At 49.9% G+C, this 26,475-nt stretch overlaps 1 protein-coding gene and 1 long non-coding RNA gene across 2 annotated transcripts in view; one reads left to right on the top strand and one right to left on the bottom strand.

Annotated features, from left to right (window-relative positions):
* The window catches only part of LOC125429710, a 398,924-nt gene that overhangs the window by 167,994 nt on the left and 204,455 nt on the right, over positions 1–26,475 (top strand). The gene's annotated exons all lie outside the window — the stretch shown is intronic.
* FAM120C (family with sequence similarity 120C) overlaps positions 6,433–26,475 on the bottom strand; it is a 48,183-nt gene continuing 28,140 nt past the window's right edge. Inside the window, exons 6-16 of the mRNA XM_048491059.1 lie at positions 23,828–23,913; positions 22,643–22,959; positions 21,674–21,959; positions 21,398–21,569; positions 19,964–20,213; positions 18,156–18,270; positions 15,686–15,895; positions 14,289–14,490; positions 13,290–13,428; positions 11,016–11,073; positions 6,433–9,353 (exon numbers count right to left, since the gene is read on the bottom strand). Coding sequence (XP_048347016.1) covers positions 9,045–9,353; positions 11,016–11,073; positions 13,290–13,428; positions 14,289–14,490; positions 15,686–15,895; positions 18,156–18,270; positions 19,964–20,213; positions 21,398–21,569; positions 21,674–21,959; positions 22,643–22,959; positions 23,828–23,913 — 2,144 coding nt within the window. The 3' untranslated portion in view covers positions 6,433–9,044. The remainder of the gene's footprint in view (positions 9,354–11,015; positions 11,074–13,289; positions 13,429–14,288; positions 14,491–15,685; positions 15,896–18,155; positions 18,271–19,963; positions 20,214–21,397; positions 21,570–21,673; positions 21,960–22,642; positions 22,960–23,827; positions 23,914–26,475) is intronic.

Raw genomic sequence — 26,475 nt, 5'->3', positions numbered from 1 at the left:
CATGCTTCTGAACTGAAGAGACGTTTACGGTTCTAAACCGCACCAGAAAACGGTTAAAAAGCTGCCCCTAAAAAGGCGCTGGAAGTCTCTGAAAAAGTCTACTTGGACGTTGTGCTCCGCTAAACTCCTCACGGGCTCAACCAAGGGGTAGGCCCAGTGAGGGACCAGGTGGTGACCGATGCGCTCCCTCACCTCCAAATACGCTCCCTTGCTGCCTCCGAATTGGGTGGCATTCTTCAGAAGGGTCAAGGAACGACGGCCACTAGGTCAGCTAATGCTATGGAAAAACGCATGGCAAAAACCCAGGCCTATGATTTGACTAATAAAATCCTAATGAATGCTGCTGAACTTCAAGAAACGCACTTGGGAAATCTGGAATTGGAGCCAGGAATTTTTTTTAAAAAAAACCTAGATTCGTTCACATGTGAAATATCATGTGTCAAAGACGCTTGAAAGAAAAGGCTTTCTTGTAACTATCTGAGGTCTAGCACATGGCAGATTTGGGTGGGTGGAGCAGGGAATAATTCTGAGCTGACATAAACAAAACAGCAGTTAATTCATCCTAAACCTGATCCCCATTGCTAGGTGAGCAGATCTTACCCTGATGGGACCCAGAGCTCACACTGTGAGCTGGAGATCCAGGGATGTTTGCTGATCTGTACCATTTGAGGAAATGGCCTTAAAGAGAGTCTAAAGTTTTAGGTTTGTGTAAGGAACAGCGAAGATGCTTCCACTGATGGCTCCCTATCTCTCACCAAGAGTTAAAAATACAACTCCCCCCAAAAGTTGGTGGGGGGGGGGGTTCAGATCCCCCAGTTACTACAGTACTACCCGTACTAAAATGAGTCTGATGTCTGCTTAACCATTTCATTTCACAAATAATAGTGGCAAAACCCTGTGTTCTTTCCTGCTGGGCTCGTTTTTCTATAAAGCAGCCTTCGTGCGCCACACTGCAAGCCGACATAAAACTTTTTTTGTTGCAGATGGCTCGCAATGCAGAGAGAAGAGCCTGCCGGAAAAGTGGAGGGGAAAGGTCTCATGGGCACAAAGATCCCCTTGTGCTTTTGTGGTGTATGACCAACAGCATCACCACCTTCACAACTGAACGCTGAGAAAGGCGGAGAGCAGGCCAAACCTGCCCATTTGATAAGGCAGTGCATTTCTAGACTCTGAATGTCTGGAACAAAGTTTGTGGCAGAGTTCAGGGACTGGATCCTACTGACGGTTCCCATGCATGCAAACCCCAAATCCTTTCTGCAACAAACCTCGCAATTCCTCCTGCAACCTGTTCCTGAGAGCCTCTCAGGAGTAGCATTTGAATGGGCATTTTGGGATGCAGCTGGAAAGGGAGCGGGGATGCAGCTCCCATTTAGTGGGATCCAAGTTCCGCAAGACAGTTGTTTAGCTTTCTCAGCAACTGGACTTTTAACCTCTGCACTAAAAGCCTGGGGGCTTCCGGTTTCACACGAGAACCAGAGTTTTGGGAATTTTCCACTCAAAACCCCTGCAAATTGAAATTGTCCAGTTTCAGATTTTTCCGCTTGAAAATGTGATTTCAGGTTTTCCATTTGAAAATGTGTCATTCAAAAGGGCTGGCAACTGCACCACCACATATCTGCATCAGCCTCTAATTCTGGGGTGTCAAACTTATTTTTACGAGGGGTGGGTATGACATAAATGTGCCTTAGTCTGGCCGGAGAGGTTGGGGGGTTGGCTGCCATGACTGGCCCCAGAACAGCACTGGGGGTATATGCGTGCCTGAACTGATGAGCCCACCGTAGGATGGGATGGGATGGCTGCTGCCTTGAGAGGTCTTATCAGGCCCATGAGCTAGCTGAGGCACCCCCCCCCCCCCACACACACATACACTCTGGAGTGATCAATGGGGGGTGGTTATCTCAGCTGGCTCTCGGCCCTGATAAGCTCTCTCAAGGGGCTGAGTCTGACCCGCTGGTCGCATGTTTGACACCACTGCTCTAATCCTTACCAGCAAGATTACCTACATCAGTTTCAGATTTAAGGGACATCTCTAACAGATAACTTTAAATGGGGAAAGAGGCATCTGTGACAGGTACTTTAAATGTAACAAGAACCATTTGGTCAGAAGCTGCGGGGAGGGGGGAGGAAGAGAAGGGGATCAGCATTGTTTTACTGCAAGACAAATGTATTATCAAAGCTGCGACAGTTAGAAGAAGTCTTATGCCAGGGTCCAAAGACTGGCTCTATTAAAGCTTGGATTCCTGTCAGCCTAATCTTTCACAAGTGGCCAATTTAGAGGAAAGATGGCATTTTCAGTTTGGCCAAGAAACAAAACATTTCACTCCTGCTGGAAGAAACAGAATCTTCCAGTGTTGCCAACCAAAAGATCTGGAACACGTCCAGTCAAGAAGATCTGTACTTGCTGGGATACCAAAATGGCAGTTCCCCTTCTGCAAAACAGGGATCTGATTATTAGTCCTTGAGCCAATGTGAATTTTCATATGATGAAAACTGCAGAACTAGATTCAGAAACAGGGCCCAATCCAGGCAGAAATACCTTCTAGATTGCATGGACTATACCGAAGCTTTTCAGGAGACAGGCTGGGTTTCCCCCCCTCAGTCTTGATAAAATGATAGCTTGGCTCTCATGTCATAGAGCACAAAAATATTGTTTTACATTCAGTCATGTCACTTGTAGCGCTAACTGTGTTCTACCTTTAAGTCTTTGCACAAAGATGGCTCCTAATGCAACGAAACAAAATGGATGAGATGTTCGAAGAAATGTTGGGGTGGGGAGACAGGACTACCTTGTCTCTTGGACCTTTTCAGGAAAAACAAAGCCAGCAATTTTCCATACACCTTTTTGGTGTGGGAGCAGCAGCGTAACAACAGAAAATGGAGCCCGGAGCAAGAACTGAGTTTTCCGCCCTCCTCCATTGGCAGCTGCCTGCCTGCCTCCCCGACCTCTCATTCCTTACAGCCTCGAAAATCCACACAGCCTGTCCCATAATTTATCAGACAGCATGAGGCTGAGGGATTCCTGCAGCTTGTGTCCAAGCCGCCCTCTGGTGTGCCGCCCGCTGCCAAGGCCCCCGCATCTGGGCCGTTTATTAGCGTGCCGTCGGATGTGGCTGCGGGCCTCCTGTGGCCCCTGCCTCCCCCGCTTGTTGGCTGTCTTCCCGTCCCTGGCTCCAGCATTGGGTAGGGCGCTGTGGGGCCAAGGTTGGGGTGGGCAGGTGAGTCCGAGACGGGTCTGCCCCGGCCTCAGACACTCTGTTAGTGTTAACAGCCCGTGCCAAGCAGGTCTGCTGGGGTTCGGGGGGGGGGGGAGGAGGAGGATGGGTGTGGGGAATGATTTTCCGCCTCCCATGTGACTGAATGGCCTCCGCCCAGGGAACATGTGACCTCAAATGCCCCCGTAGGCAGTACACCCCTGTGTGGAAGCAAGATTGGGCTTCAAATTAGAAATGCCACAAATTGATTTCTCTCCCCACCCCCCAAAAAACCTGGAAGAAAATGCTCATAAGGTTTTAAAGATACGTGATGATAGCTAACTTTTTGGTAGTTTGAGCAATTCTGAACAAAGTCACGCCTGTTTTTGAAACCCACAGCTACAGGTGAAAATGGAAGGATGTTGATCAAATGAGATTTAAGCTGAAATCACATCAAGCTTATTTCCTAGCGTAGAAGATAAAGCGCAGGACTGCGTGCATTTTTTTTGAAGCAGCTCAATTGATATTTTGCATCAAAAATGAAATTCTGTGAACACTATAAATTTCTGCAAATGATGTACTTTTACACAATCTTGTTTTGCATAATTTGTTTTGGGAAGTCGGCCATTTTGCCTGATTCATGGTGGCCTTCACATTCTGTGAGTAGCAAAGCGCTCTGGCTCCTGAAATTTTGCTAGAAATGGCCCACACATTTTCAAGCACATCGTTGCAGCCGTAAGGACTAAGATACTTGCTTTTTTAAAAAGGCAAAAGAAAGGCGAGGTTCTCAGGAAATCAAATCCCACACCAATCCCTTATTCGCAACTCTTGCATTATTACAGTATACATACACATACTTCTAGAAAGCACAACAATATTTCCCTGCTAACAGTCTAGGAGGGTTAACTTGTACCTGAGAACTGCCCAGTGCCTGCAGTTTATACAAATATAAAGCCAAATTAACCCCTCCCATCTTTTTACAATCAATATCTTGTCCCACTGTATTGCTAAGGGGGAAAAAAAATCTGACCCAACTGCAAAGGATTTCATTTCTCGAAACATTAGAAAATGGCAGAAGAAAATAAACATGACAGATGTCTGAAACCGCTGCATGAATTGGTCCCCAGGGCTGCTTGATACTCTCCTGATATAGCTCTGTGCTAGGAGACCTGTGTGATTGACTGAAAAGGTAGATCGGAGTCTTTCTAGTTCAGAGGTTAGCCTCAGAACTGGCAATGGTGAAGCTGCTTGGAAATCTGAACGGTCGGTCCAGAGAGGAAAATCGTTTTCCTCCCCGGTAAATACTGTCACGTTTAAGTGTCTGATTCATCCCCAGTACAACCAGGGTGTTCAATCCCTCTTTCCAATTTCTACCTGCTTCCAAAATTCCACAGATAGCCCCAACATGACGGGGAAGAGGTGAAGTCATTTGCTGCCTGTGAAACAGGAAGTCTGATGTTAGGTGACTTATGTTTGTCCCTCTCAGTTCACCCTGGGGATAAAGTAGGTACCTCTGCCTAACCAAGCTGAACCCAGACAGAGGGTACAACCTTTACAATTTAAACTCCTTTTCTCCAACACTAACCCCCCCCTGCCCCGCCCTCCTCCCCCCAAAAGTTGGTTGGGCTTATTCTGGCGCTGAAGCTGGGAAGTTTCCTGAAAGAAAAACCCAGCAACATGCATCTTTAACACATGATTTTAATTTCTGCCTTCTGCTCACACTTAACAGAGATTTGCATCTCAAGAGAAACACAGGGTAAGATTCCCCCTTTTCTCACAGACTTCGTATCTCAAAAACTCCACTGGGTATCTTCCAGGGCCAGGAAAGACCTGGAATCATAGTTTCCCAGACTTGGCAGGAAAGCCTCATTCTGGTCCACACTGGATCAGACGTTACAAACTGTCCACGAAGATTTGGTTGTTCCGGCTAATGTGGATATTCCCATTTATTTGGAGCAATCAAATCTCCAAGGACAGTTATCACATCGGACGCTGTGCCCTTCCATCCACTGAGAATGATTTTCCTCCTGATGCTTAAATAGCACAGTGTCAGGGTTGGTCGTGCAGTGGAAGGTGGGGGGAAGGGGTAAAGAGCTACAAAGTGTGGAGGTAGAAGAAATTGACTGTATCGCTGGAAAAGGTGAGGGAAAGATCTCATTTATTCAGGGTTCCTCTATCAGTGACAAAGTGTACTGAATGTGAAGGGTTAAGCTGAATCTCTCTCTTTCTCTCTCTCTCTCTCTCTCTCTCTCTCTCTCTCTCTTTTTCTCACCAATGTACTTAAACATACACACACACACATGATTTTTACAGGCAAGTATTAAATATGTTTTCCCACCTGGAGGTTTAAAATGTCTTATGCTGTAACCCACCCTGAGCTATTTGGTTATAGGGTAGGATAGAAAAGTATATAAATAAATAAATAAACAAATGGATACAACCCATAATACTACTCTATACGTCTGCATGTCTAGAACAGACCTGAATGAAATGTGCATTCGTTTATTCCACCTGCAGACTCCATCTCAGGGGACACGAGGGTTCATCGAAGGCATTTGTGCAGATGTTAAATGTTGTATGTTCAAACTTCCTGTTTCTGTCACAGAAACTGGACAGGGAAGGTCAGAGATGCAAGAAGATGACTTGGGTTTTATATCCTGCTTTCCTCTCCCTTTAAGGAATTTCAAAGTGGCTTTCTTACTCTCGACCAGAGGTGTACCGGGGGAAAATGGCACCTGGAGACATCCGTTCTCCGGGGGGAGGGCCCACCCATCCCTGCCCCCTACTGGCTCAGAGTCAGCAGTCCCTGGAAGGCTCTGTGCTGGGGCCTTTGCTTTTATAAGCTCGGGGGGGTGGGGGGTGGCATGGCCCCAACCCCACCCCATCCCGAGCTTATAAAAGCAAAGGCCCCAGCACAGAGCCTTCCAGTTGCTTCCGTCCTCCCCAGAGGGGAGGGTAGAAGGGACTGCCAGCTGCCGGAGCCAGCAGCCAGCGGGGGGGGGCTAGACTTGGGGGGGGGGGTCCTCTAGCTTCCTTGCCCCCGCCCATGTTAATGATGACATGGGCGGAGCCGAGGGTGCCAGAAGACGACAAGGCGGCAGGACTGTCTTCCTGGTCACGTGGGGGGCCGATTTTGTGCCCCACACGTAACCAGATCAGTGGCGCCTGGGGACAGAGGGTACCCCTGTCCCTAGGCAAATACGCCACTGCCCTCGCTACAACAGACAGCTTGTGAGGTAGGTGGGGCCAAGAGAGTTCTGTGAGAACTGTGGCTGGCCCAAGGTCACCCAGCAGGTTACATATGGAGGAGTGGGGAATCAAACCTGGTTCACCAAATTACAGTCCACTGCTCTTAACCACAATCCCATGTTGGCTCAAGGGCAGAGGTGACAGGGGGTTGGAGAAGATTAATCATGTTGAAGAAATCTTGTCCTGTCCCATCTCAGAGGAGTAAACGTCAGGTCCATTTACTCTAGCTTCCAAATATTCAGCACAACCCATGTCAGATAAGTCCGATTATGGAGAATGACTAAGACGGCTGCGCTGTGCTAGCAAATGTCTCGGGAAAAGCTGTGCAATAAATCACCAGCAACAGGGAACGGCAAACCAGGGGACTCAGCAAGGCAAAATTTGTATTCTTAGAAATGATTATAAACAATGGAGATCTGTTGGGCTTCAGCGGAGTTCCAGCTATCATGACTCCTAAAAGTCCCACCACTGGCACCAGTTGGTTTTGCAAATTTCTGGCAATGTAAAACCAATGGTGGAGGGGTGACCATTTTTTGGGCAGATGGTTTTGTGTGGCCTGGAGCCATCCACCCACACACCCCCCCCCCCCCCCCCGTATCTTGCGGGCACATCTGTCCAAATTGTGATCAAACAAGGCAGCACAAGCCATCTCCCCAAATTTCAGTTGTCCCTCTGAAAGCTGTGAGGGGAGGGGGGCAGAATTTCACCCTGATAGACAGCAGAAGGCAGAAGTTAAATATTCTGGGCTGGGATGATTATTCTGACGTTTTCCCATCTCAGCAATTTGCAGCATGCACAAAGGACGCTGTGAGAAACTTCAAGGGTCTGCTGGAAGTCTGAACAGCTGACAAACAGGTTTAAAGTTCGCTGTATGGGGATGTTAACCTTGCTCACCTGAACTCCAGCTTTGACCTTGGCTATTGTAATCTACTCTGTATAAAACAAAGCTCTGTGTAATTGACACTCCCCTCCAGTTTCAGTACACAATATTACACACATTTTTATATACTGCTGTGGCTCATTTTGCCTAGCTTGTTCCAAAATGCAAAGTTTTCAAAATTCTGGAATTGTTTTTAAAGTAAAGATTGAAAAGTGGCAGAGGGCAAAAATGGGGTGGGGGAGAGTAGCAGCCACAAGAGGGGGGGGGGAGAGATAGTTGTACAGCGCGTTGAAGCCTGCCCCCCCCCATAAATCCAGTGAAAGGGTTGACTAGCTTCCCCAATAAATCATAATTATCCTGCCTTCTAATTATCCATTTTAAATTCATTTCCATCGTTGTGAGGGCTGGAAACTCAGAGAGTGTTTTTTAAATCACTGACAAACTTCAGAATTGCTTCGAATGCCAAATTCTGCACTGGGTCCCTGATTGTGTGCTGAGTCTGCAGAATTAAAGCCGTGTCTACAGGCAAACGCCCTCCACCACTCCTTGAATAACCAGAATCCCAGCCGTTGGGGTTATGGGTGGGATTTAAAGCACTTGCTCCTTCACCCCCACTTTCCCAGCAGGACAGTCGTATCTACCTATTCCCTGCTTACAGACCCCCAATTTTCCTGTTTGCTCACTGTCCTGCGATTGTGACCGTTAAGTGCTTGTCTGTTTTAAGGATAAAAAGTTTTCTGTCTGATATCTGCCGGCCTGCCTCGTCCGCTCGCCCCACCAGTCCTCAATGAGACCAGCTGGTGGGCTGGGGACACAGGCCTTTAATTCGCAAAACGCATAGCGCTTTGGAATGCAAGTCATCTCCTGGGAACGTTTTCACCCCTTTCCGGGTTTGCTGCGTTCATATTTATATATAGCTCTATTCATGTTATATATAAATATAATCTCTCTCTTTTTCTCTCTTTCATATATAATATAAAGAACACGCCACTATTACACACATCGTGTATATCCCGCAATAACTGTTCTGCTCTCTCTCTCTCTCTTTTAAAAACCTCTCCCTCTTCCCCAACTTTAGCCCACCAGACCTCTTTCCAAAAGCAAACGTTGCTTTGGGGTCTGACGGTGGGGCAATTGGCAAGAAATTAACAAGAAAGGCAGGAAAAATCTGCCCCATTTTTTAAAATAAAACCTTGCCAGCTTTTCTTTTTCTTTTTTTTTACCTTTTAAAAATAACACCCTTCCCCAATCCAGAATTCATAATTCTTGCCCCCCTAAAAAGACTCCCCCCCTATAAAATTAAAAAAGAAATCAAATAAACTTAAAAAAAGGGAAAACAAATTGCCGCTCTTGTGGATCCGATTGGCATGATAGCAAATCCAAGGGGCAAGGTGCACGAAACGAAACCGAAAAAAGATATGGTCACCCGGCGTGGGATACAAGCGCCATCTTCCACCTCGCGGTATACCACAGCAGCACCCGATCTTTCAAAGTGGGTCAGCCACTGCCACGGCCCCATCAAGTGCTGCAGGGTATGTCGCCAGAGAAGCACTCCCCTCCCTCCCCCAACTCCACACTTAAATCCACTCCTCCCAGTGCTTCTAATCGTATGCTCAAACATCACACTTTCCTCCCACTCCGTTGATGGTGCAACAACTTTTTTCCCTCCCCCCACCATGCCCTTTCTATCACCACCCCCCAACTGGATCCACGGCGGCTTCTGTTCACTCCTCTTTCTGCAGAGCTGGGAAGGGAAGCTTGTTTTCCGGGCACTGTTCGGGGTCCCCACTCAGCGTCCCAAAGAATGGACTATTGTTATTGCACGAGTCAGCGTCTCTGGCTAAGGCACACGGTGAGGTGGCTGAGGGGCAGGCTCCAAGCCCTGGGTCCTCGCCCACGGTAGCTGTGGTGCCCCCGTTCCCGTTCACCTGGGACTGGGGATTGCTGCTGCTGCTGCTGCTACTGCCGCCGGCGCTGCCACGACCACTGCTGCTGTTGAGCTCTGGCGTCTTTGCTGTTCCATCGGTAGAGCCCTGTCAATTAGGAGATAGCAACTTTAGAAAAACTGGACCACTTGGGTCCCAAATTACCAGCTATCAGAGAGATTGCGGTATTTCGTACGTAGGGGCAGAGTGTGGGCTCTAAAAGGGTGAATACGGTTTAGCATGGGCAGACCCTGTGCATATGGTCAAGCCTGCATGTTGGGAGAAGGCCGACTGCCTGAAAATCAGCAGGTCCCCTTGCATCATCCGACCAGAGTGTTGGGAGACATCTACCCTATGGGAGTAAATGTGTGGGAATGATCAAAGAGCAGGTGGACTCCACTCTGGAGAACTGGGCTTGATTCCCCACTCTTGCACATGAGGAGCAGCAGTGGCGTAGGAGGTTAAGAGCTTGTGTATCTAATCTGGAGGAACCGGGTTTGATTCCCAGCTCTGCCGCCTGAGCTGTGGAGGCTTATCTGGGGAATTCAGATTAGCCTGTGCACTCCCACACACGCCAGCTGGGGGACCTTGGGCTAGTCACAGCTTCTCAGAGCTCTCTCAGCCCCACCCACCTCACAGGGTGTTGTGAGGGAGCAAGGGCAAGGAGATTGTAAGCCCCTTTGAGTCTCCTGCAGGAGAGAAAGGGGGGATATAAATCCAAACTCTTCTTCTTCTTCTTCTAATCCCATGAACCAGGTTTGTTTCCCCACTTCTCCACATGAAGACTACTGAGTGACCTTGGACTAGTCACAATTCTTGGGAACTTCCTCAGCCCCACCTACTTCACAAGGTGTCTGTTGTGGGGAGAGGAAGGGAAGGAGGAAGAAGAGTTTGGATTTATAACCCCCTTTTTCTCCTGTACAAACTCCTTTCCCTTCCTCTCCCCACAACAGAAACCTTGTGAGGTAGGTGGGGCAGAGAGAATTATGAGAGAACTGTGACTAGCCCAAGGTCACCCAGTAGGCTTCATGTGTAGGAGTCGGGAAACAAATCCAGTTCACCAAATAACAATCTGTCGCTCATGTAGAAGAATGGGGAACCAAACCTGATTCTCCAGATTAGAGTCCACCTGCTTTTAACCATTATACCACGCTGGAGTTTTGATTCCTTACAGTTGAAAAAAGCGGAATATAAATCCAAACTCTTCTCTTCTTCTACATCAGGTCCAGATGAGAATTTACTTTCACTAAACTGCTGCCATCCACAGTACTATATCAGAACCACACAGAAAGCAGCTGCCCAGGGAACGTGTGAAGGGCCCTGCTGACCTGACCCAGCATTCCGTCTCACACACTGGCCAGCCAGTTCCTTTGCAGGGCCAACAACAGGGCAGAGAGGCCGAGGCCTTCCCCTGCTGTTGCCTCCTGGCACTGGGATTTGGAGCTTGACGGCCTTTGAATGTGCAGATCTACCCTCCAGCCATCTGTCTGACCCCCTTTTGAAGTCCTCTACGCCTGCGGCCAGAACTACATCCTCTGGCAGCACATTCTGCTATGCAGAATTCCTTCCCAGAGGTGGGGAAAGACTTCCAGGAACATCACTTTGGGCAGGCCAATGTGTTTCTGTGGTTTCAAAGCACAGAGCTTCCCTTGGAAGCCCCCCACATAGAGGCAGAGATGGACAGACATCAATTGCTGAGGCAGGAGTGGAAGAAAGCAACCGGCTTGGACACGACACACAAGCAGGGGATGAAAAGGCCGACACACGTACTTGTTTGTTGACTTTCTTATTTCCTTTGGAAATCTTCCCAGAACTATCATGGCCACGGCTGGGGGAAATAAGGAAAGAGGAAAAAATGAAGTCGTAGAAGCACAAGCTCACTAATGTGAGGAAGGAAGAGAGTCAGCCAAATTATAACCAAAGAAAAAGAAAAAACAACAGTATTCCATCCATGATCCCTGGCCTGAGGGACATCCAGGTGACCTCAACCAGCGCCAGGGCCTTTTCTGCCCTGGCCCCAACCTGGTGGTACTCTCTGTCAAGTGAGACCCAAGCGGTTCCGCAGGGCCTGCCAGACAAAGCTCTTTCATCAGGTGTATGGTTGAGGCCGCTGTGGTTTACCACCTCTCTCCTTCTTACTCATTTGCCTTTCACTTTATTCCTTACTTTGTTGGATTCTAGTTTGTCTCCTATTTACAATAGCTTAAATGGCATAAGATCTAGGTTGGGTTTTAATATGTTTTATTGTATTTATTATTAATATTGTAAGCTGCCCTGAGCCCATGAGGGGAAGAGTGGCATATAAAACCAAATAAATAAATAAATAAATAAATAAATATGTTAACACACTGACCCACGCTAATAAGCAGTTTTTCATTTGGGCTAAAAATAACATCTAGATGCTTAGGAAATAAAGTGCTACAGGTCCATTACACATGGAACGCTCACCTCAGAGCTCTTTGCTGCGCAATGGGGTTGTCGTGAGGCAGAGGCATAGCTGGGCCAGAGTGCGCCCGGTGCGCCCTCTGGTTTTTTCGCCTCCCCCGGCACGGCGCCTCCCCCCGGCAGCACCCCCCACACATGCAGCGCCCCCTCACACTTACTTTAGAAACCGAGCAGGCTGGAGAACAGGCCTGTTCCCTTCCAGGCTTCAAAGGCCCTGGTGGGAACTACATTTACCAGGAGACCCTGGGAAATGTAATTCCCACCAGAGCCTTTGAAGCTTGTTCTCCAGCCTGCTCGGTTTGTAATGTAAGTGTGGGGGGGCGCCGTGGGGGGAAGGGGGAGGGGTCTCGGGGGAATTTTGCGCCCCCCACGTGACCCAAAATTGTGTGCACAGTGCACCCCCCTTCCCCCTGGTGGCTTCGCCACTGTTGTGAGGTCTCCTCGCATTTCTCCGTTTACATGCACGGAGGCTCTCCACTGCTTACTCCCGGCGCACAGGTGTCAAACTTGCAGCCGTCCAGATGTTATGGGCTACAGTTCCCATCATCCCCTGCCAGCATGATGCTGGAGGGATGATGGGAACTGTAGTCCATAACATCTGGAGGGCCGCGAGTTTGACACCTACTGTGTAGCTTGCCTGCTCACTGCATAGCTTGCCAAAAAGCCCGAAGCAAAGAATAATGCAGGGCCATTTCTTTTGTCTTCCTTGTGAAACAGGCAAAAGGTCGCTCTTTGCTCACTCTCACAAACAGTGGAGATTATGGGGTCTGACACGCAGTGATTGTAAGGGGAGAAAAGGAATCTATAACAGAATCTCCCTTCCATGCAGGGCAGAGGGCCAGTGTAATTGGCCACAGAAAGGTAACTCACACAGTTCCATGAGGACGGGCAAGCCATGAAAAGTCATTTACAGGCTAATAACTTCTGGACTTGTTAACCAAGTCTACAATAAACAATTTTACCCAAGGCAAAATGTATTATTTTTAAGAAGACACGTGAGAAAGAAAGTAGAGAATTGTCTTTCAACCCCCAAGCCCCTGCTCCCGGCAAAGAAATAATTTGGTACCCTTCAGTTTAGTGCACTAGCCAGAAGATTAAACATAAAATGATAAATTGGCAAAGCCCAAATCCAGTAAATATACGGTACATGCTTATCAGAAGGGCTGAAGGTATTTCAGTTCTGGTAGGTTACTACAAATGGGATGAAAAAAAGGAAGGAATGGTCACATCAAACACTTCCTAATATAAGAAGCCACTTCTATTCATTAACATTCAAGTCCTCAGAGATCTTCCGATCACTCAGAAAAGTACTGATGTTGAGGTTTTGGTCATATGTAACCAGCCTGTTTACAAGGCAGATGACTAATCCAGTAAAAAATTTTTTTTATTGCTCTTAAGTTCCAGAGATTTCAAAGCACTTCTAACGGGATGTAATGGTGCCGGCTGAATTCTATCTGACTGGTTCCTCCCTTTCCTAACCGCTTTGCATCCATCTCTCCATAGCAACATCCTACCCTTGCCCAGCCACTGCCGCCTACCAAAAAGTCAGAAAAGACGCTTCCTGATAACAGCCAGAACAAACGCTTCTGTGTTACTCACCCTTTCCCCGGGCCTCCGACAGACACCACTTGCATCCCGAACGAGCCATGGCCCCGGGATGGTCTGCTTCCAGCCCACTGGCCCACCACCATGCCAGCGATCTCCAGTTTGCCTCCTTGGGGCGGGATTGGGTGGAGTCCTAGGCGAATGGAATGGTCAGAAAGAGATGAAAGGGAGGGACTGGAGAAAAGCTGGCATTCGATTGGCTCATTGAAGCGTTTAAAGGTTTTGTCAAAATCTTACGTAGGATAACGGGGTAATGAGGGGGGGAGGGGGAAATACATGCGTCCCTACAAGTCCATGTGCTTATGTGCGTATGCAGTACTTTCTCAGCATAAGCTGGGGGAACGAAACCCAACAAATCTGCAACGAGGTTTCCCTGGCACATCTCAACTGACACATATAATAATAATACGTTGCTGCAGAAATTGGGGGATTCAATACATTTTAAATAGTAGGAGAGGCCCCCCCCCCCCCCCCAAAAAAAAAAAAAAAGCTTGGCACAAATCTGAGAGGCTGGCGGACAGAGAAAGGAATGGAAACAGAGAAAGGAATGACTCTTTTGCCACCACAGGAGGTGAACGAATGTCTACCATGATGACAGCTCACCGGTTGTGACGTACCCTGTTTCCTCAAAAATAAGCCCTACCTTGAAAATAAGCCCTGTCATGATTTTTCAGGATTTTTGGAGGAGGTTTAAAATATAAGCCCTGCTCCAAAAATAAGCCCTACCGGTAGTTACAGACCAGGATGGTGTGATCCAGCAGGCTGTTCCCTGCCAATGAGGATGCAGCTTGCATCACACCTGATGGGGAAGCAATGGGGCTGCCGAGAGCCCACCTTAATGAATTGTGAGGGTACTGTATTTCCCCTAAAATAAGCCCTACCCTGAAAATAAGCCCTAGTGCATCTTTTGGTGCAAAAATTAATATAAGACCCTGTCTTATTTTCGGGGAAACACGGTATGCAGGACAGGCCGTGAGGAGCACCGCCACTCACCTGTGAAGCCTCTTGTTCTGCCAGGGGCTTGTGGTGGAACAGAGCCAATTGTGCGAGGGTAGACAGGCATCGGGTAAAAGGGTGGGGCCATGGAGGACACAAAGGGTGGGGGTGGGAGGAGAGGGGGTGGGGCCTGGCGGTTGAGATTGATGCCTTCAAAGATGCTCTGCCTCATCTTCTCCACTTTGGAGACTTGCTCTGACTGTGGACAAAGCAGCACACGAAGAGAGAGGCGTTAGAACGGCCGTCTGATAACCTGTTGGGTTTTTTTAATTGTTTTCTTTTTTTGCATACAGATAAAATGGTAACGATTAAAACGTATATCTTTGCATGCTATCAGGAGAATTCTTCAGCCAGTTAACTGCCATCGAGTTGCAGCCGACCCTAAGATGGCTTTTCAAGGGGTTTTTTAAGACTAGAGATGAGCAGAGGTTGTCTCCTATCTGAGTACCGACCGTGGCTGACACTGCTTTAGCTTCCAAGCTCAGCCTAGCCTGGGCTATTTTGTGCTGGTCTGCAAGTTAATGGAAGATCATAAAAACAAGACATGCTTGTTAAAAAAACCCCAAACCTGAAATAATCTACAGCATTTCACCAGACAGAAGCTACTGTAGTAACTTACTTCCACGGGCTACAGCGTCACACTTTAAAAAGTAGCAGTTAGCAAAATCCCAACCTCCCAAGAAATTGTAATCAGATTCAATTATACCTTTGTAAGGTTTTTTTTTCATTCTATCATTCCATCCTTTAATAAGATTCAACCAAGGAAAAGCCGGCCTGTCTGGTTTTACAGTCCAGTACAAGGGAGAACATCCCACCATGTCTGGAAGCAGTGTGGCATAGTGGTTACAGGGCTGGAGTAGCAAGATAGAGGTCCAGATTCCTGTTCAGGAAACTCCTTGGGTGGCCCCTCAGTGGGCCATCCTTAAACTTGATGAGGAGGAGTTCAGCTTAGGAGCAGCAGTGGCGTAGTGGTTAAGAGCAGGTGCGTTATAATCTGGAGGAACCGTGTTTGATTCCCCGCTCTGCAGCCTGAGCTGTGGAGGCTTATCTGGGGAATTCAGATTAGCCTGTACACTCCCACATATGCCAGCTGGGTGACCTTGGGCGAGTCACAGCTTCTCAGAGCTCTCTCAGCCCCACCCACCTCACAGGGTGTTTGTTGTGAGGGGGGAAGGGCAAGGAGATTGTAAGCCCCTTTGAGTCTCCTGCAGGAGAGAAAAGGGGGATATAAATCCAAACTCGTCTTCTTCTTTACAGAACCAAGGGCACAGGACCCCAGGCACAGGAACAGAAGGTTATGGCACCAGTTGGCTGCAGTAGCTTATACAGGGGGAAAAACAACCACAAGGGCAAATAATAGATGCCTGTCCTCTTCCAAAGATATTGGTCTTTACCTGTCCATCACAGAGGTCTATGAGAGGGGCTTTCTCCCGCGTGGCTTTGATCAGCTTGCTCTGGAAGAGCTTCCCATCAAAATAGATCCATGGGCAGCAATGCTCCCAGGGCACAGGTTGGCCACAGGCGTCATTGGCAAAGAGGGCCGTGTCCACCCCGCTCATGAAGAGAGCGGCCAGCTGAACCCCCCGAACATCCAGCTTCTCAATCTGCAACAGAAGCAATACATTTTGGCTGACAAGGATGAAGGTTACATATATGTAGTTTTATTCTGTATTTTATTCTGGTTTTATTAGTAGTTATATCGTTACTGGTTTTAAATGTTACTATTAATAGTATACAGTGTTGGGCCCTGAGCCCTTTGGGGCCCTGAGCCCTTTGGGGGAGGGCGGCAAATAAATCAAAAGTATAAATAAATACAATAAAATATGTAAGGCTGCTAGTAACTCTTCTACGTTTTAGGCAGAAACTCTGTTTAACAGGGTGTCGGTCAGATGCTTTGTTGGATAAAAGGCCTGCTGCACCCCCTTTCTAAAAACACTTGGCAGATGCTAGGAAAGGTGTCGGCAGGGTGCTATGGGCACCCCATGCGCCATGTTGGGGACGGCAGCTGTACAGGACAAGTTCTTTACACCTAGAGACTGAGAACCACCCTGGCAGGGCAAATGCAGACGTGCTTCAGTCAGAAGCCATGCCCGAGAGATGCCGGTTCCCCATATGAATGAACTGCCTGCCATTGGCGTCTGCCTGGCAGACAGACTTGTCCTGGGGACCCTCCTCTCCCCTGCTTCCTCAACTGAAATGCCTGGGTCAGAGCTGGTTGAAGAGGTGTGTTCTGGGCCCATATGGCTCTCGGTGGTCTGAGTGCTCAGATCCCAGAGGTCTCCCCGCTTTTTGCGAGGCCTCTCTATAAGGAAGAAATGGAACACGGTCGTGTCTTCTCTTTGCGGGGTCTCTTTGCGGGGGGAGGTGAAGGTTTTGATTTTGACCCGCTCCCTGGCCGCACGTCACCTCTCCTTCTCTAGACTCCCCGGGGAAGCAGATCATCGCAGGGCCTCAGCTTTATCTCCAATGCCTGGTGACTCAGCAGTCTCTTGGGTTCCCCCTAGTACAGGGGTCTGCAACCCGCGGCTCCGGAGCCGCATGCGGCTCTCTCAGCCTTATACTGCGGCTCCGTGTGGCCTGGAGGTCGGAGGGTAGCGTGGGCGTGTCCCTCCAGCCCTCCAGAGCAGCGCTGGAAGGAAAGGTGAGTGGAGGGGCCGAACCGGAGGCGGCTCCGTGCATGAGGGTGCCGCATTTTGCATCCCCTCCACTCACCTCTCCTTCCAGCGCTGCTCTGGAGGGCTGGAGGGACAGTCCGGCGCTGCCCTCCGACCGCTGGAGGTCGGAGGGTAGCATGGGCATGTCCCTCCAGAGCAGCCGCCATCCCCCCTCTGCCATCCCCGCAGCCGCCATCCCCCCTCTGCCCTACGGAGCAGGCGGCTGCCTGCTCCATTGGGCAGAGGGGGTTTCCCTGCCCGGCGCTGCTGCTTCCCAGTGCTGGAAAGAAAGGTGAGTGGCTGAACCAGAGACCGCTCCGCTCTCCAGCTCAGTAGATCTTCAGGTCCATGGAAAGCGGGTCCAAATGGCTCTTTGGGTGGTAAAAGTTGCCGACTCCTGCCCTAGTATTAAATGTACCTGTTGTGCCAGTAAAAGCTGCAGAAGAGACCAGGAAGAGGAGAGGCTGAAGAAGGCAGCGTTTGCAAAGAGGGAAATGGCTGCAGTCATTTTAAGGCTTCTCTCCAAATCTGTCCCCAGGAGACTCACGTTTCCCAGCAGTGTGGAAGGAGCCTGACTCACTCCTCTAGAAGTAGAGGGATCCCGATCCCCACTTGGCACACTCCTGGTACTCTCAGTGATCGGAGTCATCTCATTTCCACTCTGCATGCAGGCCTCAGCCTCTGGGGAAGGCTGCTGAGTTGGCCTCCAGGACAGCAGGCCTAGGAGGTTCTCAGACTCTCCACTGGTCCCAGCAGTGAGGCTAAGTGGGTTGGGGTACTGCAGGTGGGACTGAGCACCCTGTGTCCCCAGGCCCCTCGTCAGCACCAGAGACTGGGTCGCAGAAAGCTCCCTTGTGGATCCAGGACGAGGTGCCTGGCCTTCCTTCCCCTTCTCCGCTGACAAGGAAGGGGCAGACGAAGGTTTGTCTTCCCCATTTCTTGATTCAGTGGAGCTGCTCCAAAAACAGCGAACTGTTTGGATGCAGGGCTATGAAAACTGGAGGGGAAGGGGAAGGACTGCCCCTGTATTTTTGGGTGGAGCAAGTTTTCCACAGCCCTGCTCGGACAGTAAGGGGTGTGGCCAAGCCATGTGTAAATGGAGGAGAACTGCACATCCCACCTCTACCTCAGTCCTGTGAGCTCTGATCCAGTAAATCTCAGTCCTCCTCCGGTGCAGAAATGCTGGGGGATCCCGTCCCTTGGCTCTTACCTTCAGTTCTTGGAGCTGGTCTGGCTCATAGAGTTGGGAGGACACAGCCTGGGCCAGGAAGGCATCCAGCTCGTGTCTGTGCAGGATCCGGCCTCCTGGCCATTGTATCATATACCTAGTAGGAGGAAAAGGAGGAGAATTATACCTTGCTTTTCTCAACAGTAAGGAGTCTCAAAGCAGCTTACAAACTCCTTCCCTTCCTCTCCCCACAGCAGACACAGGTGGGACTGAGGCAGGTGGGACTGAGAGAGTTCTGAGAGAACTGTGACTGGACCAAGGTCACCCATCAGGCTTCATGTGGAGGAGTGGGGAAACAAACCCATTTCTCCAGATAAGAGTCCATTGCTCGTGTGGAGGAAGAAGAGAAGAATAGTTTGGATTTATATCCCGCTTTTCTCAACCGTAAGGAGTTGCAAAGAGGCCTACGAACTCCTTCCCTTGCTCTCCCACAGTGGACACCTTGTGAGGTACTTGGGGCTGACAAAAGCAACAGCTATACAGAAAAGCTTTGCACTAGGACTGAACCCTGTGCTGGATCATATTCACACCCAGAGCTCCAGCCAAACCTTCAGTTCTCAAATCATCCCCACCAATGAGGTCGGGGGGGGGGGGGGGGGGGGCGCTCTGGCTCTCCTGTAAACTATGCAAAACTGAATGATCCTGGAGGGTTTTTTAAACAAACATCTATATTACAATGGAACAATTCAGCAAGATATTTTAATTAAAGGGAACAGGACTATGGACTACACTACTGTGTATAGAATGTACTATCTGTTGTTGAATGTGTTGTTGAATGAGTTATCCTACTATGTTTAACATGTCATGTTAATCCATATGCTTTCTTTCAGAGTTATAACAGCTCTCGTGTCACCCCTCTTAAGGCCTCCCCCCCTTTTGGACGGTCAGGGTAAGTATGGTGAAAGGCCAGAACCCAACCCAGCTGCTGCTCTGCTGGCCCGGCAAATCTCTCCTCCCTCCCACCTCAAAGAGCCCATCACACCTGGCTGAGCAGTGGCATTTCAGTTGTTTGCTTCACATTCATTCACCCTAGCGGAGGGAGAGGGAGGGGAGGGAGGGGAAGGGAGGGAGGGAAGGGGAGGAGGGGAGGCATGCAAGGGAGGGGAGGGAGGGGGTCCGGCATCTGGACATGGCCCACCCACCCTAGCGGAGGGAAGGGGAGGGAGGGAGGGGGTGGCATGCAAGGGAAGGGAAGGGGAGGCATGCAAGGGAGGGAGGGGTGGCATGCAAGGGAAGGTGAGGGAGGGAAGGGAGGGAGGGAGGGGTGGAATGCAAGGTAGGGGAGAGAGGGGGCCCAGCATCTGGACATGGGCCACCCACCCTAGCGGAGGGAGGGGGATGGGTGGCATGCAAGGGAAGGGGAGGGAGGGATGGCATGCAAGGAAGGGAGGGGAACAGTCCAGCAAGATATTTTAATAAAAAGGAATGGGCTGTGGACTATACTGCATATATCTGTTGCTGAACGTGTTGTCCTACTATGTTAATACATATGCTTTGCTTCAGATTTTTGTTATCCTAATCCTATCACAGTGCTTACTGCATGGCCAGAACGACACTAACTAAGGCTGTGTAACCCACCTTGAGGCTCCGTGAGAAAGGACAATCAATCACGTAAATAAAAAACAGAATCAAAAAAGCGCTGCCTTCCCCAAATTCATCGCAATCCTTTTATTTCCCAAACTGCCTGCTGCAATCTTCAGCTCAGAGCCCTGGAAGTCATCCACCACCAGTCTACTCTCATGACCCCTGTTTCTGCTCTATATCTTTCCTTCCAGCTTGGACCCACTCACCGGAGCACGCAGCACATAAGGAGCAGATGCGTGGGGATGTTGGCGGGATTGAGCATGCCAGGGGTGTCAGATTTCATGCACGCCAGAAAGGCCCGCATGCGCCGGTTCTTGTCCTCCACCGCTTTGCCAAGCCACAGCTTCTTAAGGTTGGGGCAGGTCCACTCCCGAAAGGCAAGGGCTGAAACCAGTTCTGGGGTTTGAGGTGATTTCCCCTTGTATGCCGACCATTCCTTGATGATGACGGGAGTGGCTGTGGAGGAAAGCAGAGCGCTTTGCCTGATCCTTAAAGACAAACACGTTTGCACAGCAGCACGCCTCAGGAGGCACGGAAGCAGTTTCCCCCACCTTCATATCAACAGAAGGAATGCCGGATCCCAACACCAGACTTGCACATACCAACGGCGGCCAATCTGTTTGACCTCTGGCATGCTTGCTAAATCTAAAAACAACTCCAGTTTACACAGCATGTCTCGCCCCGCTCACACTCCCAAGCTTTGCCTCTGGTCTCATGGCTTTGCCTCTGGTCTACCAAAGAACGGAGAAAGGCCCTCATAACCAGTGACTCCTCATCTGCTGTGAGTCCAGTTTTTAAAAATGAAATGTACACTATAAATGTTGTAAATCAGGGGTCCCCAACCTTTTGCAGCCTGCACACCCCTTTGGAATTCTGTGATGGGTGCAGCAACAAAAGGGGTTTCTGCAGAAGGAACAGCCAGGCACAAAATGGCTGCCGCACGAGGCAGAGGCAGGCACAACATGGCTGACCCTTCGTGATAAATGGGAAATCTGTTTTCTACCAGAACAAGGAAATGAGCTAAGAGAATGTGGTGGTTGGCTAGGGTCGAACAAGATAAGTCTGGCTGAGACAAGTTGAACTGAGTAACTTGGCTCAAGGGCAAGGCTTGCATCAGATTGTACGCATTGAGCATGCTTAATGAGCTAATGCCTATTAACTTCTCCTCCTGCTCTGAAGACAAACCTCATTTTAATGTACATGTATGTGGAATTTGGGCGGGGGTACATATTAAGGAGAAACATGTAAATAGGAGGACTGGAAAGTTGTGACTTTAAGTACTCTTATCCAAAGGGGGAAACAGAGAGGGTGTGCCAAATTCGGGAGAAGGGAATAAACATGCTGTGGATATACTGTTTCAGCTAAGTCTGCCCATGTAAGGACAGGCCCCCTTTCTTTGCAAATAAGGCTACTTAGAATTCTCTTCTGTTGGCTTGATATTTGGTAACAAGATATTGGGCACCACCCCATGAGGCAGAGCCAGGCACAAAATTGCTGTGGCAGCTGACCTTCAGTCACACAGCGAAGATCCTTGTGCTGTAGTAACAGCAGCTGCCACAGCAAAGTTTTTAAAAATCTGCATGGTCAATCAAATCTCCAGTGGCCAATCAGAAGCCCTGCAAAGCTAAATCCCCACCTACTTTCCACAGGGATCCGCTTGCGCACAGCCAGACGCTCAATCCGCCGCTGCGTCTCGGCCACGCTGAAAAGGACGCCGTAGACGTACTGCCGCGCAGCCCGGAAAAGGACAGCCGCGGGGGGCAGCTCGTTGTTGCACTCGTCCTCGATGCACACAGGGATCTTTATCTCGCCCTGGAGAGGAGTGAAGGGAGGGAGCCAATCCACAAGGGCTGCTTCATAAACCACCTAAGACTCCCCCGAGAGAGTCGGCATCGTTTGGAACCTTCCCTGCTCACCTTGGTCAGGACGTGGTAGATGAAAGGATACATCAGCCCCCGGCGGTGCCTGTGTTCGGCCACGCGGAGCACTTCAGGGGCAACGGCTGGCAGGGGTGGGGTGGTGATGTCCATATGGTTGCGGGTCGCCATGGAGAGCAACGAGGGGATGTGGGCCTCGGGCCCACTGAGGTTCCTACCTGAGCTGCCAGAGCCGCTGGGCGGCTGCCCCCACCCCTGGCTCATCAGCTTTTCACCCCCAGGATCCTCCCAGCCAGACTTGCGGGATGCTGCTTCAGACACGTGGCTGGAAGAACAAAAGGAAAGGGGATGCACAAGCTGCTCTGCTTCTCGGAGGAAACGTAAGCCCGGTGTCCCTTTCCCTCTCCCTCCCCCCTCTCACCTATGGTAAGTCTTCAGTCTACTAACACTGGCTTGCACACCCTCTAGATTGGGGCCCTTTGTGAATCTGCAGGCCACTTTGGGATTTCAACAGGGGTGGTGAGTGCCTCCTCGAAATGGCTTCCACAGGAAAGCAGAGCCAAATCTACAATGGCTGCCTTAGGAGGAAGAGTCAAACAGATGCCTCCTTCCTCACGCCTTCCAGGAAGAAGGAAGTCCCAAAGCAGAAGGAGAACTACACAGGGGCGAAGGAAGGTTCAATTGTTTTCTGGTCCTCATCCTCCAGTGGAAAACCTGTTAACTTGGATGAGGGAAGTCAATAATAACCGCTGCCTTACAATGGCTGGCCCCATACGACATCCTGAAAAGCTCAGTGGTGAGAAGGGGAGTACTGGCAGGTGCCACAGTGCTGTTTGTTGGTCACCATGTTGGGGAACCCTGACCTAGATGATGCTGTCTATCACACACCACTCTTAAAGCTGAGAAAAGCGATGGACTGGCTCCCTGCTCACTCCACCCACAAACGGTATTGCTGACATCCCACAGCTGACCTTGCGTATCTCAGAAACCCTCCTGGGCCCCACTCACTTGGCACTGGCTCCATTGTGTTCTTCCCCATCTGAGGAGGAGGAGGGCGAAGACCCGGGTCCGGACGACGGAGAAGGTCGGGAGCTCAGGTGGTGGTTGGGGAACTTGGGAGGGCAGCAGTCGTAAGACATGGGCCAATTGTTGTAGTGTCCACCCTTCAAAGCAGGGTCCTCGTGGAAGGGGGCTGCGTCCGTCAGGCCGTGAGGAGAGAAGAGAAAATTGGAGCCGGGGCCAGGAAGAAAAGATGAGGAAGTGCCAACGCCGCCATGTGGGGCAGGTGGTTGGTACTGCATCTTTGGCCCTACCTGGGGTGCAAACTGGAGACAGAAGCAAAGAGAAGTAGGGGTGGATACTGTGGTCATGGCAACTTCTCAAGGACTTCTAGTGGAGGCCCAGGTGGGGATGCCCGAGCTCAGCAGGGAAGACCATGCTCTTGAGTGCAGATGGTCCCAGGTTCATTCCCTTCCCCACACAGTTGAAAAGAATTCAGACAGACCTCTAGCCTGAGCTTCTGCATTGCCTCTGCTACAGTCTCTGTACACAGCATGGGGACTAATGGGTCTGGACTATACAGCAGCATTGTATGCTCCCCTGCTATACCAATCTTGTACACCTGAATCCAGTAGCACCCAATCCCATAGCACAATGAAATAAGCACCACTGAAACGAAATTCACATTCTTTGCAGCACACTTTGGCTGAGGTGAGGATGAGGAGAGCAAGACCATTCCTCGACCATCTGGTACTCCTCTCCCAAACAGGATCAATCACTACAAAATGCTATTCGTCCGTGTATACGGCCCGTGCCAAATGCGCAAAATTTGGTTTTCCTTTAGCCGATCAACACATTATACAGGAGGACATCAGTGAAGGCCTTAAAATTCTGGACTGTCCCTCTTGAGATCACAGAGAGTTGGAGCCAGACAGATTTCTGGAATTCCTGCAGGTAGCAAAGCAGAAATCAAAATGGGGGTTGTCTGTTATGGGACTCATGTTAGGGGAGCACTTGAGTGAATGTCCCTCATCTCCACTGCGGCTGAAGTGGCAGGATACGACAGCTCCAGCTTACCATTTTACTCTGCTCAGCCCCTCCTTGGGGTTTGGGCCTGCAAGGAGCAGCAAGGCCTTATTTCCAACATGCCCACGATACACGCAGCAACAGCCGGAGGCCAGCCTGGGTACTTACCACGGCCTTCCCTGAAGCAAGAGGGACCATTGGATTGCGGTTCATCGGTGCCGGCCCTCCAAAGTGGTTGGGCCCAAAGCCTGGGACTGAAACAAAGATTTGGCATCTCATTATACGGAGGATGTGCTCGGAATTCCGGAATAACTTTGGTGGGGCGGCTAAAAGGACTGAGTGGGGATACCTCTCAGCCGCACAAGTGGGGATATGTTTGGCAAGAGGCTTTGGGCTGATGCTCTGAAGCACGGCCACTCCGGTCTCCTCTAAATCAGTGGGGTTCGCCCTACCAATGGGCACAAGCTTGGACAGCCCTTTGTACGCCAAAGGCCTTGCCAGGAATCTCAGTTGCCAACAGTGGGGAATTTTAATTTGAAGAGTTTTCCCCTCTGGCTGTTGTGGGTTTTCTGGGCTGTGTGGCCGTGGTCCGGTAGTTTTTGCTCTTAATGTATTGTCGAAGGCTTTCACGGCTGGATTCAACTGGTTCTGGTGGGTTTTCCGGGTTGTGTGGCCATGGTCTGGTGGATCTTGTTCCAACCGGTGAAATGGTAGGAACAAGATCCACCAGACCACGGCCACACAGCCTGGAAAACCCACCAGAACCATTTGCTCTTAATGTTTTGCCTGCCTCCATGGCTGGCATCTTCAGAGGCATGTAAACGGTGGCATGCCTCTGAAGATGCCAGTCATAGATGTGGGTGAAACATTAGGAGCAAAAACTACCAGACCACAGCCACGCAGCCTGGAAAACCCACCCCCTCTAGTTGGTTTTGACCTTCGACAATGCTGTTTTTTTGCTTGGAGAACTCCTCGTTCCCTATATGGTTTTTGGCTGTGAAACACAAAAAACACAAAGCACATTTTGAAAGTTTTTTTGGGAAGTGCGAGCAGGAACACAGAAAGTTTTCCTTCTGTCGGTCTTAGTCAGGGAATAGAAAATGTGGTCAGATCACAAATTAGGCAAAGACCTCTCGCAGTCTTCAAGGGGAGAAGAAGAAGAGTTTAGATTCATACCTCCCCCCCTTTCTCTCCTATAAGGAGACTCAAAGGGGCTTACAATCTCCTTTTTCTCTCCCCCCCACACAATAAACACCCTGTGAGGTGGGTGGGGCTGAGAGAGCTCTGAAGAGCTATGACTAGCCCAAGGTCACCCAGTTGGTGTGTGTTGCACAGGCTAATCTAGTTCCCCAGATAAGCCGCCACAGCTCAAGTGGCAGAGCGGGGAATCAAACCCGGTTCTCCAGATGAGAGTGCACCTGCTCTTAACCACTACTCCACTGCTGCTGCTCACAAGAGTTGGGAGATCCAACTCTTCAGGCTGCTGCTGAATTAGTGCGCGCCCTCAGTTCCACTTGGAAGGAGGAAAAGGAGAGGCAACTAAGGGGTTTTCCCAGCAAGGAAAAGCACCATTTCCCCTTCCCCTCCTACTGTAACGGAGCTCTCTGCAAGATGTCCTGGCAGAACTCAGGAGAAAAACCAGCTGGGTCCAATACACTCCTGTGGGCCCCCTCAAGAACTGAAGACAAACCAAAAGGCAACTGGGCCCACTGACACTGAGGAGCCTCTCACTGAAGAGCCCCCGATGGTCATTTCTGGATCCCACGGGACCCACGGGACCCAGTCTATGTGTCTGAAAGATTTGCTGGCAGAAAGTCTTTTTGGGAACAAAGTAGGAATGTTCCAGTATACTCCAATCTTGTCTGATTTCCTGGCTGCAAATGTAGTTTTCTAGCGATTTCCACTTCTCCCACTAAGAGGCAGAGAGGCAATGCGAACTGAGCGAATGTGGTGGAGTTGATAGACTGGGGACTTAAACCCTGAGCATCCCAGGTTTGAATCCCCACTTCACCCACAGAAGCTCGCTGAGTGACCTTGGGCCTGTCCCAAATCCTTAGCTTGGCCTACTTCACAAAATTGTTGTTGGGAGAGAAGGGAGGAGGGAACAACAATGTTCTAAGCTGCTCTGAGTCCCAACTGGGGGGGAAAGCGGGATATAAATGCAAAATGCACGAAATTCTACTAACAATAGAGAAAGAAGTTCTCTAGGTCAGGGGTGAGTAGACCACAAACTACCAGCAGAACTATTTAGCCTATTTTTGCTGCCCCTAAGTGCCTCTGACGGGCGGGATTCTTGCAAAGAATGCTGGATGAAGCAGACCTGATCCAGGTAATGGCTCATGTTCTCAAGGCAAGAGTGCACACTCAGGAGGACTGAACACAGTTGAACATCTTAACTACTAGGAGATCTTGAGCGTGAACCCTTAAACACATGGATGCACCCAGGGGGCAACCAGTTATTAAGATCACTTTACAGGGAGAATGCTGGATGTGGAAAGAGTTCCACAATACTGCCAGAATTCAAGCCCAGGACCCAGGTGCCTCAGTGCCTTTAGCACATGGACCCAAGGAGAAGTCCAACAGAAGGAGCTTCCAATTTCTTACAGCGCTGTGATGGGAGAAGCCACCCGCACACCTCCTAGGCATACAGCTTACAAAAGGCACCAAAGCCCTCTTTAGACTCAGAAGTGGTGGCTCTGGAGGTCAAGTCCAGATCTGACCTCTCCCAGCTGAGGGCCCTGTGGTTTTACCAGGCAGGGCCTCCTCCTTGGACAGCGGGAAAAAACGCGGTTGAGAGAGAGGTGAAGTTGACCAGC

The sequence above is a fragment of the Sphaerodactylus townsendi genome, linkage group LG03 (assembly GCF_021028975.2).
Source record: "Sphaerodactylus townsendi isolate TG3544 linkage group LG03, MPM_Stown_v2.3, whole genome shotgun sequence".
Classification (NCBI taxonomy): Eukaryota; Metazoa; Chordata; class Lepidosauria; order Squamata; family Sphaerodactylidae; genus Sphaerodactylus; species Sphaerodactylus townsendi.
The sequence above is the reverse complement of the archived record's forward strand: the minus strand, read 5'-3'. Positions and strand labels throughout refer to the sequence as shown.